This window comes from Oncorhynchus gorbuscha, linkage group LG08 (assembly GCF_021184085.1).
Source record: "Oncorhynchus gorbuscha isolate QuinsamMale2020 ecotype Even-year linkage group LG08, OgorEven_v1.0, whole genome shotgun sequence".
Lineage (NCBI taxonomy): Eukaryota > Metazoa > Chordata > Actinopteri > Salmoniformes > Salmonidae > Oncorhynchus > Oncorhynchus gorbuscha.
In genome coordinates, this window is record NC_060180.1 from 70,390,797 (window position 1) to 70,406,632 (window position 15,836).

Below are 15,836 nucleotides of genomic sequence, written 5' to 3' on the forward strand. Positions count from 1 at the left end.
TCACACCCTGGCCTACCCAAACATATAACAAAAACACAAAATACAATGACCAAGGCGTGACATTAGCATTCATTACACTGCATTATTCCTTCTACCACTGCTAGCATTCATTACACTGCATTATTCCTTCCACCATTGTTAGCATTCATTACACTGCATTATTCCTTCTACCACTGCTAGCATTCATTACACTGCATTATTCCTTCTACCACTGCTAGCATTCATTACACTGCATTATTCCTTCTACCACTGCTAGCATTCATTACACTGCATTACGTGCTTTTACACCTGCATTGTTTGCTGTTTGGGGTTTTAGGCTGGGTTTCTGTACAGCACTTTGAGATATCAGCTGATGTACGAAGGGCTATATAAATAAATTTGATTTGATTTGATTACTCATTCTACCACTGCTAGCATTCATCAGTGTTATGGCTTCCGTTATTACTTCTCCTATACTACAGCTGAAAGACCCTTGCAAGAGCTAGCAACAGTGTGTTCTCTGAAGTGTGGTCTAGATTAGCATAGATATAAGGAGCTATTTTAACCTCTGGGGTCTCTGAGGGACAGACCATGATTGATCCTGCCTCATCTTTGATATCTTTGTGGGATTCTCCTATATTGAACTGACACTAAGGTTAGGTTTCAAGCCCATCACACCACGAGGAACTTAAATTGTAATTTTGTCAGGGGAAGTAGCAGGCTGCCCTTTGGCCCCCTATTTTCTGCACTCACAAAGCTATATTAACTGAAGTGGGAGTGGACAATACACACACACACACACACACACACACACACACACACACACACACACACACACACACACACACACACACACACACACACACACACACACACACACACACACACACACACACACACACACACACACACACACACACACACACACACACACACACACACACACACACACACACACTTGATCAGATTGAGTTGTTTCTCTGCTGTCTCTGCGAAATGTAAAAAGGCCAACATGAAAGCCAAGTCATTTCCAGAGGATCGTGGAGAGAACTCTATGCTACGGTAGATAGTGATTGAGAATGTAAAGTGCTACCTATACCACTGTCCACCCACTTTGACTACTAAGTAGCAAAATAGAACAATGGCAAACCAGGACCGATCCTGAGAGGAACCTGTTTATTGGAGGGCACTCTACAGGGCAAACTCATTAAAGGGCATCTTTGGGAAAAATCTTTGGGAGAAAAGACAGGAAGTTCTAGGCAGAACACTGCAGAAGTTATCTCATTTGGCCAAATCACATTTTATTTGTCACATGCCCCGAATACAACTGGTGTAGTCTTTACCGTGAAATTATTGTTTTATACGAGCCCTTCCCATCAATAAAAATGAAACACTAACACAAGAGTAATACAATTAAATACATAAGAATGGAACTACAGTATAGTTGGAGCTATATACAGGGAGTACCAGATCAACGTGGAGCTATATACAGGGAGTACCAGTACAAGATCAATGTGGAGGTATATACAGGGAGTACCAGATCAACGTGGAGCTATATACAGGGAGTACCAGTACAAGATCAATGTGGAGGTATATACAGGGAGTACTAGATCAATGTGGAGCTATATACAGGGAGTACCAGATCAATGTGGAGCTATATACAGGGAGTACTAGATCAATGTGGAGCTATATACAGGGAGTACCAGATCAATGTGGAGCTATATACAGGAAGTACCAGATCAATGTGGAGCTATATACAGGGAGTACCAGATCAATGTGGAGCTATATACAGGGAGTACCAGATCAATGTGGAGCTATATACAGGGAGTACCAGATCAATGTGGAGCTATATACAGGGAGTACCAGATCAATGTGGAGCTATATACAGGGAGTACCAGATCAATGTGGAGCTATATACAGGGAGTACCAGATCAATGTGGAGCTATATACAGGGAGTACCAGATCAATGTGGAGCTATATACAGGGAGTACCAGATCAATGTGGAGCTATAGATAGGGAGTACCAGCACCAGATCAATGTGGAGCTATATACAGGGAGTATCAGTACCAGATCAATGTGGAGCTATATACAGGAAGTACCAGTACCAGATCAATGTGGAGCGATATACAGGAAGTACCCGTACCAGATAAATGTGGAGCTATATACAGGAAGTACCAGTACCAGATCATTGTGGAGCTATATACAGGAAGTACCAGTACCAGATCACTGTGGAGCTTTATACAGGAAGTACCAGTATCAGATCAATGTGGAGCTATATACAGGAAGTACCAGTACCAGATCAATGTGGAGCGATATACAGGAAGTACCCGTACCAGATAAATGTGGAGCTATATACAGGAAGTACCAGTACCAGATCATTGTGGAGCTATATACAGGAAGTACCAGTACCAGATCACTGTGGAGCTTTATACAGGAAGTACCAGTATCAGATCAATGTGGAGCGATATACAGGAAGTACCAGTACCAGATCAATGTGGAGCTATATACAGGAAGTACCAGATTAATGTGGAGCTATATACAGGAAGTACCAGATCAATGTGGAGCTATATACAGGAAGTACCAGTACCAGATCAATGTGGAGCTATATACAGGAAGTACCAGTACCAGATCAATGTGGAGCTATATACAGGAAGTACCAGTACCAGATCAATGTGGAGCTATATACAGGAAGTACCAGTACCAGATCAATGTGGAGCAGTACCAGTCCAAAGTTTGGACACACCTACTCATTCAAGGGTCTTTCTTTATTTGTACTATTTTCTACATTGTAGAATAATAGTGAAGACATCAAAACTATGGAATAACACATATGGAATCATGTAGTAACCAAAAAAGTGTTAAACAAATCAAAATATATTTGATATTTGAGATTCTTCAAAGTAACCACCCTTTGCCTTGATGACAGCTTAGCACACTTGGCATTCTCTCAACCAGCTTCATGAGGTAGTCACGTGGAATGCATTAAAATTAACAGGTGTGCCTTGTTAAAAGTTCATTTGTGGAATTTCTTTCCTTCTTAATGTGTTTGAGCCAATCAGTTGTGTTGTGACAAGGTAGGGGTGGTATAAAGAAGATAGCCCTATTTGGTAAAAGACCAAGTCCATATTATGGCAAGAACAGCTCAAATATGCAAAGAGAAATGACAGTGCAGTCACAAAAACCATCAAGCGCTATGATGAAACTGGCTCTCATGAGGACCGCCACAGGAAAGGAAGACCCAGAGTTACCTCTGCTGCAGAGGGTAAGTTCAATAGAGTTAACTGCACCTCAGATTGTAGCCCAAATAAACGCTTGACAGAGATCAAGTAACAGACACATCTCAACATTAACTGTTCAGATGAGACTGGGTGAATCAGGCCTTCATAGTCTAATTTCTGCAAAGAAACCACTACTAAAGGACACCAATAATAAGAAAAGACTTGCTTAGGCCGAGAAACACAACCAATGGACATTAGACCAGTGGACATCTGGCCTTTGGTCTGATGATAGTCCAAATGTGAAATTGTTGGTTCCAACCTCTGTATCTTGGTGAGATGCACAGTAGGTGAACGGATGATCTCCAAGTAACCAGTGCTGTACTGCACCGCTGTAGCTCTGCGTTGTGTGTGGTTGATTGAGACCTCGGAAATCAGGTTGTTTTAATGAATCCGAATTCACTCTCTGCACCCCCCCCCCCAAAAATACAAAACATTTGCAGAGCACAAATATGTTCTGCGAATCGTCACCTCTTTCTACAGCAGACGCACAATACAGTAGACTGGAATCAATAACACATCAACATTCTATATTAATATATGAACCTGGTGAAATTCACAATGTATTTTAACAACTGTTATATCCACATGTGTGGTTCTCACCGTGAAGCATGGAAGAGGAGGTGTGGGGGTGCTTTGCTGGTGACACTGTCTGTGAAGGCACACTTAACCAGCATGGCTACCACAGCATTCTGCAGCTATACACCATCCCATCTGGTTTGCGCTTAGTTGGGACTATCATTTGTTTTTCAATAGGACAATGACCCCAAACACACCTCCAACCTGTGTAAGGGCTATTTGACCACAAAGGAGAGTGATGGAGTGCTGCATCAGATGACCTGGCCTCCACGATCACCCGACCTCAACCCAACTGAGATGGTTTGGGATGAGTTGGATCTTAGAGTGAAGGAAAAGCAGCCAAAAAGTTCTCAGCATATGTGGGAACTCCTTCAAGATTGTTGGAAAAGCATTCCAGGTGACTACCTCATGAAGACGGTTGAGAGAATGCCAAGAGTGTGCGAAAGTGTCATCAAGGCAAAGGGTGGCTACTTTGAAGAATCTCAAATATAAAAGATATTTTGATTTGTTTATTTTTTATAATTAGTTTATTTAACCTTTATTTAACTATTTATTTAACTTTATTTAACAAGTCAGTTAAGAACAAATTTTTACTTACAATGATGGCCTACCAAACACCACTTTTTTTTGGATACTACATGATTCCATATGTGTTATTTCATAGTTTTGACATCTTCACTATTATTCTAAAATGTAGAAAATCAAAACTTTTGACTGGTACTGTATATACATGGAGTACCAGAACAATGTGGAGCCATATACAGGGAGTACCAGTACCATATTATGGGATTGATTTCTGCATTATATAGCTTGGGTATATTTGCTAGGAACAAAACAGGCCGAAACAGAGAAGAACCTACCCGAATATGCAGTTGCAAAACATTTTGCATACGGCATGTACTAATGAATACACCCCATGTGAAAGACCTGTACTAGAAAGTAGACCTGTAGCAAACCTGTAAAGCTTCAGGATCACTGTTCCGTAGGCCGTGGCAAAGCCCAGGAGACGCACCCATCTCAGGAGGATACAGCGCAACACGCTGGGTCTGAAGTACAGTATCAACACCTAAACAGAAGGGGAGATCCACATTACTCTCAATATACTCTACCTCCCTTTTTTTAGTCCTAATTCTTTAGTAATGTTCCTGTTTATTAGACAGGGTAGAGAAACAGGAGCTGTTTATTAGACAGGGTAGAGAAACAGGAGCTGTTTATTAGACAAGGTAGAGAAATAGGAGCTGTTTATTAGACAAGGTAGAGAAATAGGAGCTGTTTATTAGACAAGGTAGAGAAATAGGAGCTGTTTATTAGACAAGGTAGAGAAACAGGAGCTGTTTATTAGACAGGGTAGAGAAACAGGAGCTGTTTATTAGACAGGGTAGAGAAACAGGAGCTGTTTATTAGACAGGGTAGAGAAACAGGAGCTGTTTATTAGACAGGGTAGAGAAACAGGAGCTGTTTATTAGACAGGGTAGAGAAACAGGAGCTGTTTATTAGACAGGGTAGAGAAACAGGAGCTGTTTATTAGACAGGGTAGAGAAATATGAGCTGTTTATTAGACAGGGTAGAGAAACAGGAGCTGTTTATTAGACAGGGTAGAGAAACAGGAGAGAGTTTAGTCCCGTGTAGCTCAGTTGGTAGAGCATGGCAGTTGCAGGGAAGGGTTGTGGGTTTGATTCCCACGGGGGAACAGTAGAAAAGTAAGTTTTAAAATGTATTCCCTCACTACTGGATAAAAGAGTGCTAAATGTCTAAAATGTAAACACTAGAGCAGTGGGTTAGATTCAAACCCATGTTCACAGTGGTGCAGAGTAAATGTGATCCAGAGGCTGGACCACCCTAGGCCACTACATTATAACCGTAGGTTTATGTGACAGGGAAAATGCACATTAATCAAGTTTTTTGTGAAGGTGCCAGATTTTGTGCCAGACAGCTAATTTTCAACTGTCGTCTCTCCCTAGGCAGATAGAACTAAACATCACTGAGGCATCGGGCGCCCTCATTTCTCTTTCTGCCTTGCTGACAAAACTTTAGCTTTTGTTAATAGTTGGATGGAGGCACCAGGTCATGCATGGTGAACTGAACCAAGGGAAAAATGTATTTGCTTTCAGCTTCTGTATGTTTACAGACTTATTTCATTATATATTCCAGCAGCTGCAGAATCACAAATATCACAAATATCTCACATGATTAAAATAGATTTGTTTTATAAACCCCATACTGAATATGCAATGTATTGTGACAATTTGAACTGTTTGGGTTTAACCCTCAAGACGGAGAACTGGTATGTCAACCATGCAACTAGTATGTCGACCATGTAACTAGGATGTTGACCATGTAACTAGTATGTCAACCATGCAACTAGTTTGTCAACCATGTAACTAGTATGTCAACCATGTAACTAGTATGTCAACCATGCAACTAGTATGTCGACCATGTAACTAGGATGTTGACCATGTAACTGGTATGTCAACCATGCAACTAGTTTGTCAACCATGCAACTAGTTTGTCAACCATGTAACTAGTATGTCAACCATGCAACTAGTATGTCAACCATTCAACTAGTATGTCAACCATGCAACTAGTATGTCAACCATGCAACTAGTATGTCAACCATGCAACTAGTATGTCAACCATGCAACTAGTTTGTTAACCATTCAACTAGTATGTCAACCATGCAACTAGTATGAACCATGCAACTAGTATGTCAACCATACAACTAGTTTGTTAACCATTCAACTAGTATGTCAACCATTCAACTAGTATGTCAACCATGCAACTAGTATGTCAACCATGCACCTAGTATGTCAACCATGCAACTAGTATGTCAACCATGCACCTAGTATGTCAACCATGCAACTAGTTTGTTAACCATTCAACTAGTATGTCAACCATTCAACTAGTATGTCAACCATGCCAGGGCTAGTCTACATTTTTGAGAATCCTCAAGTTGAGCTGTTGTCCCAGCTCCACAGACTAAACTGCTTTGCTTTCAGCATAATAACAAAACAAACAAAACAAAACAGGATTTGGACTATTCTACGATACTCACAACCTATCCCTGAAATCAAATGTGATGGCCTTTCCAAAACTTGGGGAGGGGGGGGGGGCAAATAAAACCACCCGAGGGCCAAATTCATCACGCTGACCGCCAGTTGGGGAACCCTGCTCTATGGTATACCTTTGCAATTTATCCACTTCCAAGTCCCGTGGTGCACTGTGGCAGTTTGAGAGATGGCAAGTATCCTCTATAATTAAGCAGAGCGACAGACACCTATCCCATGCGGCGAGACGACAGAACATCTGTCGCTGATCGTCAACCAGCCCGCTTAAACTCGCAAACAGGGGAAATGTCACTCCCCGGATGGGATGAAACAATGGCTCAGTGCCAAGCAATGCTTGAAACACATATCACACTTCCACGATATGAGAGGAGGACTCATTAAGCTGCAGAATTCACTGGGAGAAAATGTTGGCGATACTTTCGCTGAAGGGTACCTGCGTAAGGACTTCATAACCCATTAGTACCCCATACATACCACATTCATAAGCAGTACATGGGCACACTTTCATGATGATATGAGAGAGACAGTTTTTTTAATGAGGGGAGATTGGAAAAGCTTGGTAAAACTTAACTTGAAGGGTACCTGCATATCACATTAATAAGCCATACCTAGGCCATTCATAGGCCATATCTAGGCCATTCATAAGCCATACCTAGGCCATTCATAAGCCATACCTAGGCCATTCATAGGCCATACATAGGCCATTCATAAGCCATACCTAGGCCATTCATAAGCCATACCTAGGCCATTCATAAGCCATACCTAGGCCATTCATAAGCCATACCTAGGCCATTCATAAGCCATACATAGGCCATTCATAAGCAGCACAGGCTTTTCATAGATGCAACAACAGAAGTTGCCTGCATTCTTAATCCTCTACCCAAAGTGTGTTATATCAAACACGGGTTAATAGGAAATATGTGCAAAGCTTTGAGTCACACGTTTCTCATCTCGCAGAGTCAGGTGTGATAGCCGAATAGGTACACCCACAGTCTAGGGATTTAAATATGCAGTGTATGAAAGATCCACAGTTACTACTAGTATGACCTAACTGCAGCCACATGTCATGGCTCATGGCCAGAAGCAAAGAAATCAGCCCAAGACTGGCAGCTTTGGATACATTTAGTTTGTTGATTTTCCTCCAGGAACCAAGAAGTAAGTAAGTATGGTAAGTATACCCTAATTGTCCAATATGTATTTGCATGTAATACCATGCATATATTTTCAGAATGGACTGTCGGTTTTCCTCCCATGAAAAACAAGGTTCCCGCATCATGACTATAGATGTCATGGACTGTGGACTTGACAGGAAAAAGCTATGAGTCTAACTCCTGTGTATCATACTGCCATTTTGGTGTCCTTCAAAGTAACATACATGTAGTATCTGGGGAATAGAGAGGTGAAGGCTTTGATTTTGACCGAGGATCAAAACATTTGGGAAGTGTCCTAAGTGTACCACGCACTTAGTGGAGACTAACTGGCATGGGATCCTGAAAGGACGCCCTCTCACTGTACTGAGGGGTCTTAGTTGTATCCCCTGTCCAAAGGAGCACAGCACATCCCACAGGGGACAGGCTATCCTGTCCCAAACAAGAGTTAAAACTAGGAAGGGGGAGATCCTGAAAGGAGCGAACGGAAGGGGGATCCTGAAAGGAGCGAACGGAAGGGGGATCCTGAAAGGAGCGAACGGAAGGGGGATCCTGAAAGGAGCGAACGGAAGGGGGATCCTGAAAGGAGCGAACGGAAGGGGGATCCTGAAAGGAGCGAACGGAAGGGGGATCCTGAAAGGAGCGAACGGAAGGGGGATCCTGAAAGGAGGGAACGGAAGGGGGATCCTGAAAGGAGGGAACGGAAGGGGGATCCTGAAAGGAGCGAACGGAAGGGGGATCCTGAAAGGAGCAAACGGAAGGGGGATCCTGAAAGGAGGGAACGGAAGGGGGATCCTGAAAGGAGCGAACGGAAGGGGGATCCTGAAAGGAGCGAACGGAAGGGGGATCCTGAAAGGAGCAAACGGAAGGGGGATCCTGAAAGGAGCGAACGGAAGGGGGATCCTGAAAGGAGCGCGAACGGAACGGAAGGGGGATCCTGAAAGGAGGGAACGGAAGGGGGATCCTGAAAGGAGCGAACGGAAGGGGGATCCTGAAAGGAGCGAACGGAAGGGGGATCCTGAAAGGAGGGAACGGAAGGGGGATCCTGAAAGGAGGGAACGGAAGGGGGATCCTGAAAGGAGGGAACGGAAGGGGGGATCCTGAAAGGAGCGAACGGAAGGAGGGCTACATGTTTGTTTCCAGCATCACCCAGCTAAGGTGGATCCCTCTTCTTTCCCCTTCCATATACCCCCAACTCCGCCCAATAAATTAATCAGCAGATTTATTTTTAAAACAAGTTGCGCTAGAACTTGATGGACTCTTTAAAAATGCATTGAGCGCCACAGTGGAGCAGCTGCACCAAGCTGAGGTGGGAGTAACAGCAGCAGCAAGAGGAGGGTACATCACTGTGGAAGAGAGAGAGAGAGAGAGAGCAGAGAGAGAGAGAGAGAGAGAGAGAGAGAGAGAGAGAGAGAGAGAGAGAGAGAGAGAGAGAGAGAGAGAGAGAGATGGGGGGGAGTGAGAGAAAGAGAAAGAAAGAGGGAGGGAGAGTGAGAGAAAGAAAGAGAGAGAGAGGGGGAAGAAGATAAAAAAGAAATAGAGAGAAAGAGAAAGAGAGAGGGGGAGGAGAAAGAGAAAGAGAGAAAAAGAGAAACAGAGAGGGAGGGGGAAGAGGAGGAAGAGAGAAAGAGAGAGAGAGAGAGAGAGAGAGAGAGAGAGAGAGAGAGAGAGAGAGAGAGAGAGAGAGAGAGAAAGAAAGAAAGATAGATAGAAAGAAAGATAGAAAGAAAGAAAGCGAGAGAGAGATATCATCCTCGGCTCTGGCATCTCCCCAATATTTGTAACCAAGGACTGATCACCACAATCCACAAAAGTGGAGACAAATTTGAACCCAATAACTACCGTTGGATATGTGTCAACAGCAACCTTGGGAAAATCCTCTGCATTATCATTAACAGAAGACTCGTACATTTGCTCAGTGAAAACAATGTACTGAGCAAATGTCAATGGGGCTTTTTACCGAATTACCGTATGACAGACCGTGTATTCACCCTGCACACCCTAATTGACAAACAAACAAACAAACCAAAACAAAGGCTAAGTTTACAGATGCTTTGTTGTTTTCAAAAAAAGGTCTGCTATACAAATTGATGGAAAGCGGTGTTGGGGGAAAAACATACCAAATTATGAAATCCATGTACACAAACAACAAGTGTGCAGTTAAAATTGGCCAAAAACACAGATTTCTTTCCACAGGGCGAGAAAGGGATACAGCCCCAAACTCTTCAACATACATCTACAGTGCTTTGGGAAAGTATTCAAACCCTTCGACTATTTACACATTTTGTTACGCTACAGCCTTATTCTAAAAATGATTAAATAGTTTTTTCCCCCATCATCAATCTGCTCTCCCCATAAACAGGTTTTTAGAAATGTTTGCTAATTAATCAAATTAACAAAATTGAATTTACATAAGTAGTCAGACCCTTTACTCAGTATTTTCTTGAAGCGCCTTTGGCAGCAATTACAGCCTCGAGTCTTCTTGGGTATGACACTACAAGCATGGCACACCTGTATCTGTGGAGTTTCTCCCATTCTTGTCTGCAGATCCTCTCAAGCTGTCAGGTTGGATGTGGAGCGTTGATGCACAGCTATTTTCAGGTCTCTCCTGAGATGTTCGATCGGGTTCCAGTCCGGGCTCTGGCTGGGCCACTCAAGGACATTCAGAGACTTGTCCCGAAACCACTCCTGCGTTGTCTTGGCTGTGTGCTTAGGTCGTTGTCCTGTTGGGAGGTGAGCCTTCGCCCCCAGTCTGACGTCCTGTGCGCTCTGGAGCAGGTTTTCATCAAGGATCTCTCTGTACTTTGCTCTGTTCATCTTTGCCTCGAACCTGCCGCTGAAAAACACCCCCACAGCATGATGCTGCCACCACCATGCTTCACTGTAGGGATGGTACCAGGTTTCCTCCAGATGTGACGCTTGGCATTCAGGCCAAAGAGTTCAATCTTGGTTTCATCAGATCAGAGAATCTTGTTTCTCATGGTCTGAGAGTCGAAAGTGCATTTTGGCAAACTCCAAGCAGGCTGTCATGTGCTTTTTACTGAGGAGTGGCTTCTGTCTGGCCACTCTACCATAAATGCCTGATTGGTGGAGTGCTACTGAGGTGGTTGTCCTTCTGGAAAATTCTCCCATCTCCATAGAGGAGCTCTAGAGCTCTGTCAGAGTGACCATCAGTTTCTTGGTAACATCCCTGACCAAGGTCCTTCTTTCCCGATTGCTCAGTTTGGCCGAGCAGCCAGCTCTAGGAAGAGTCTTGGTGGTTCCAAACTTCTGCCATTTAAGAACGATGGAGGCCACTGTGTTCTTGGGGACCTTCAATGCTGCAGAGATTTGTTGGTACCCTTCCCCAGATCTGTGCCTCGACACAATCCTGTCTCGGAGCTCTACAGACAAAACCTTCTTTTTTTGTATTTAATACATTTTAGAAAAAGGATATAACATAAAACTGTAACGCGTTTGTCTGTTGAAGAAAGAGTCGGACCGAAATGCAGCGTGTAGGTTACTCATGACTTTAATGAAAGAATAGCGGTACATGAAATAACTGAAAACTAAATACTAAAACAACAGAACGGAACGTGAAACTAATTACAGCCTTTCTGGTGAATACTACACAAAGACAGGAACAAACACCCACAAAATACAAAGAGAAACTCAGGCTGCCTAAATACGGTTCCCAATCAGAGACAACGATAAGCACCTGACTCTAATTGAGAATCGCCTCAGGCAGCCAAGCCTATACAACACCCCTATTCAGCCGCGATCCCAAATAATACAAACCCCAATACGAAACACAACATATAAACCCATGTCACACCCTGGCCTACCCAAACATATAACAAAAACACAAAATACAATGACCAAGGCGTGACAAAAACAGAAAATATAGAAAAAGTCAAGGGGTCTGAATACTTTCCAAAGGCACTGTATATCAACAAATTGTCAGGCACTAGAACAGTCTGCGGCACCCTGCCTCACCCTACTAGAATCAAATGTCTACTGTTTGCTTATGATCTGGTGCTTCTGTCCCCAACCAAGTAGGGCCTACAGCAGCACCTAGATCTTCTGCACAGATTCTGCCAGACCTGGGCCCTGACAGTAAGTCTCATTAAGACAAAAACAATGGTGTTCCAAAAAAGGTCCAGTTGCCAAGACCACAAAATACAAATTCCATCTAGACACCGAATGGAAGAGCACACAAAAAACTATACACACCTCGGACTAAACATCAGCGCCACAGGTAACTTCCACATAGCTGTGAACAATCTGAGGGACAAGGAGGGCCTTCTATGCCAACAAAAGGCATACAAATTAGGATCTGGCTAAAATTACTTGAATCAGTTATAGAACCCATTGCCCTTTATGGTTGTGAGGTCTGGGGTCACCTCACCAACCAAGAATTCACAAAACGGGACAAACACCAAATTGAGACTCTGCACGCAAAAATATCCTGTGTACAACGTAAAACACCAATAATGCATGCAGAGCAGAATTAGGCCGATACCTGCTCATTTTCAAAATCCAGAAAAGAGACGTTAATTTCCACAAATTCTACAACCACCTAAAAGGAAGCGATCCCCAAACATTCCATAACAAAGCCATCACCTACAGAGAAATGAACCCAGAAAAGAGTCCCCTAAGCAACCCCAGAACAGCAATACAATTAGACCCAACCAAATCATGAGAAAACAAAAATATAATTACTTGACACATTGGAAAGAATTAACAAAGAAACTGAGAAAACTAGAATGCTATTTAGCCCTGAACAGTGGCAGAATACCTGACCACTGTGACTGACCCAACAGTAATGAAAGCTTTGACTATGTACAGACTCAGTAAGCATAACCTTACTATTAAGAAATGCCGCAGTAGGCAGATCTGGCTCTCAAGAGAAGGCTATGTGCACACAGCTCACAAAATGAATTACACAGACCCACAAAGAATTTGAAAACAAATCAATTTTGATAAACTCCCATATCTACTGGGTGAAATACCACAGTGTGACATCACAGTAGCAATAGTTGTGACCTGTTGCCACAAGAAAAGGGGAACCAGTGAAGAACAAACACCATTGTAAATACAACCAATATTTATGTTTATTTATTTTCCCTTTTGTACTTTAACTATTTGCACATCGTTACAACACTGTATATATACACTATAATATGATATTTGAAATGTCTTTATTCTTTTGGAACTTCTGTGAGTGTAATGTTTACTGTCTATTTTATATTGTTTATTTAACTTTTTCTTATCTATTTCACTTGCTTTGGCAATGTAAACACACTTTTCCCATGCCAATAAAGCCCTTTGAATTAAATTGAATATAGATAGAGCAATACAGAGAGAGAGACAGAGATACCCAGGGTGCAATGAGGACATTGGAGTGAGAAGTTCCTGGGACCTTTGGCAGACGAGGTGAAAAGGGGAATGGGATATTTTAGGGGGGACAGTCACTCCACTTCAGTGCAGGAATAGCCAAGACAGAGCCGTTATCTTTGTGATGTTTTTCAGAAACATTGAGAACTGGAGCTGGCCACCCCTGGTCTAAAAGAGCTGGCCACCCCTGGTCTAAAAGAATAGGCCACCCCTGGTCTAAAAGAGTAGGCCACCACTGGTCTTAATGAGCTGGCCACCCCTGGTCTAAAAGAGTAGGCCACCCCTGGATCAAAAGAGTAGGCCACCCATGGTCTAAAAGAGTAGGCCACCACTGGTCTTAATGAGCTGGCCACCCCTGGTCTAAAAGAGTAGGCCACCCCTGGTCTAAAAGAGTAGGCCACCACTGGTCTAAAAGAGTAGGCCACCCCTGGTCTAAAAGAATAGGTCACCCCTGGTCTAAAAGAGTAGGCCACCCCTGGTCTAAAAGAATAGGCCACACCTGGTCTAAAAGAGCTGGCCACCCCTGGTCTAAAAGAGCTGGCCACCCCTGGATCAAAAGAGTAGGCCACCCCTGGTCTAAAAGAGTTGGCAACCCCTGGATCAAAAGAGTAGGCCACCCATGGTCTAAAAGAGCTGGCCACCCCTGGTCTAAAAGAGCAGGCCACCCCTGGTCTAAAAGAGTAGGCCACCCCTGGTCTAAAAGAATAGGCCACCCCTGGTCTAAAAGAATAGGCCACCCCTGGTCGAAAAGAGTAGGCACCCCTGGTCTAAAAGAGTAGGCAACACCTGGTCTAAAATAACTGGCCACCCCAGGTCTAAAAGAGTAGTCCACCCTTGGTCTAAAATAGCAGGCCACCCCTGGTCTAAAAGAGTAGGCCACCCCAAGTCAAAAAGAGTAGGCCACCCCAAGTCAAAAAGAGTAGGCCACCCCAAGTCGAAAAGAGCTGGCCACCCCTGGTCTAAAAGAGTGTTGGACCCCTGGTCTAAAAGAGTAGGCCATCCCTGGTTTAAAAGAGTAGGCCACCCATGGTCTAAAGAGCTGGCCACCCCCTGGTCTGAAAGAGTAGGCCACCCCTGGTTTAAAAGAGTAGGCCACCCCTGGTCTAAAGAACTGGCCACCCCTGGTCTAAAAGAGTAGGCCACCCCTGGTTTAAAAGAGTAGGCAGCCCCTGGTTTAAAAGAGTAGGCCACCCCTGGTCTAAAAGAGTAGGCCACCCCTGGTTTAAAAAAGTGTTGGAACCCTGGTCTAAAAGAACTGGCCATGTAATGTTGTTACCATGTAACGGTGTTACTATGTAACGTTGTTACCATGTAATGTTTTTAATATATAACGTTATTACCATGTAATGTTGTTACCATGTAACGGTGTTACTAAGTAACGTTGTTACCATGTAATGTTGTTAATATATAACGTTATTACCATGTAATGTTGTTAATATATAACGTTATTGCCATGTAATGGTGTTACTATGTAATGTTGTTACCATGTAATGTTGTTAATATATAACGTTATTACCATGTAATGTTGTTACCATGTAATGTTGTTAATATATAACGTTATTACCATGTAATGTTGTTAATATATAACGTTATTGCCATGTAATGTTGTTAATATATAACGTTATTACCATGTAATGTTGTTACCATGTAATGGTGTTACTATGTAATGTTGTTACCATGTAATGTTGTTAATATATAACGTTATTACCATGTAATGTTGTTACCATGTAACGGTGTTACTATGTAATGTTGTTACCATGTAATGTTGTTAATATATAACGTTATTACCATGTAATGTTGTTACCATGTAACGGTGTTACTATGTAATGTTGTTACCATGTAACGGTGTTACTATGTAATGTTGTTACCATGTAACGGTGTTACTATGTAATGTTGTTACCATGTAACGGTGTTACTATGTAATGTTGTTACCATGTAACGGTGTTACTATGTAATGTTGTTACCATGTAATGTTGTTAATATATAACGTTATTACCATGTAATGTTGTTACCATGTAACGGTGTTACTATGTAACGTTGTTACCATGTAATGTTGTTAATATATAACGTTATTACCATGTAATGTTGTTAATATATAACGTTATTACCATGTAATGTTGTTAATATATAACGTTATTGCCATGTAATGGTGTTACTATGTAACGTTGTTACCATGTAATGTTGTTAATATATAACGTTATTACCATGTAATGTTGTTACCATGTAATATTGTTAATATATAACGTTATTACCATGTAATGTTGTTACCATGTAATGTTGTTAATATATAACGTTATTACCATGTAATGTTGTTACCATGTAATGTTGTTAATATATAACGTTATTACCATGTAACGTTGTTACCATGTAATGTTGTTAATATATAACGTTATTACCATGTAATGTTGTTACCA

The 15,836-nt window shown here is 42.4% G+C and overlaps 1 protein-coding gene across 1 annotated transcript in view; it reads right to left on the reverse strand.

The window, feature by feature from the left end:
* The window catches only part of LOC124042141 (probable G-protein coupled receptor 158), a 118,602-nt gene that overhangs the window by 33,085 nt on the left and 69,681 nt on the right, over positions 1-15,836 (reverse strand). Inside the window, exon 6 of the mRNA XM_046360515.1 lies at positions 4,790-4,899. Within this exon, the coding sequence (XP_046216471.1) occupies positions 4,790-4,899 (110 nt within the window). The remainder of the gene's footprint in view (positions 1-4,789; positions 4,900-15,836) is intronic.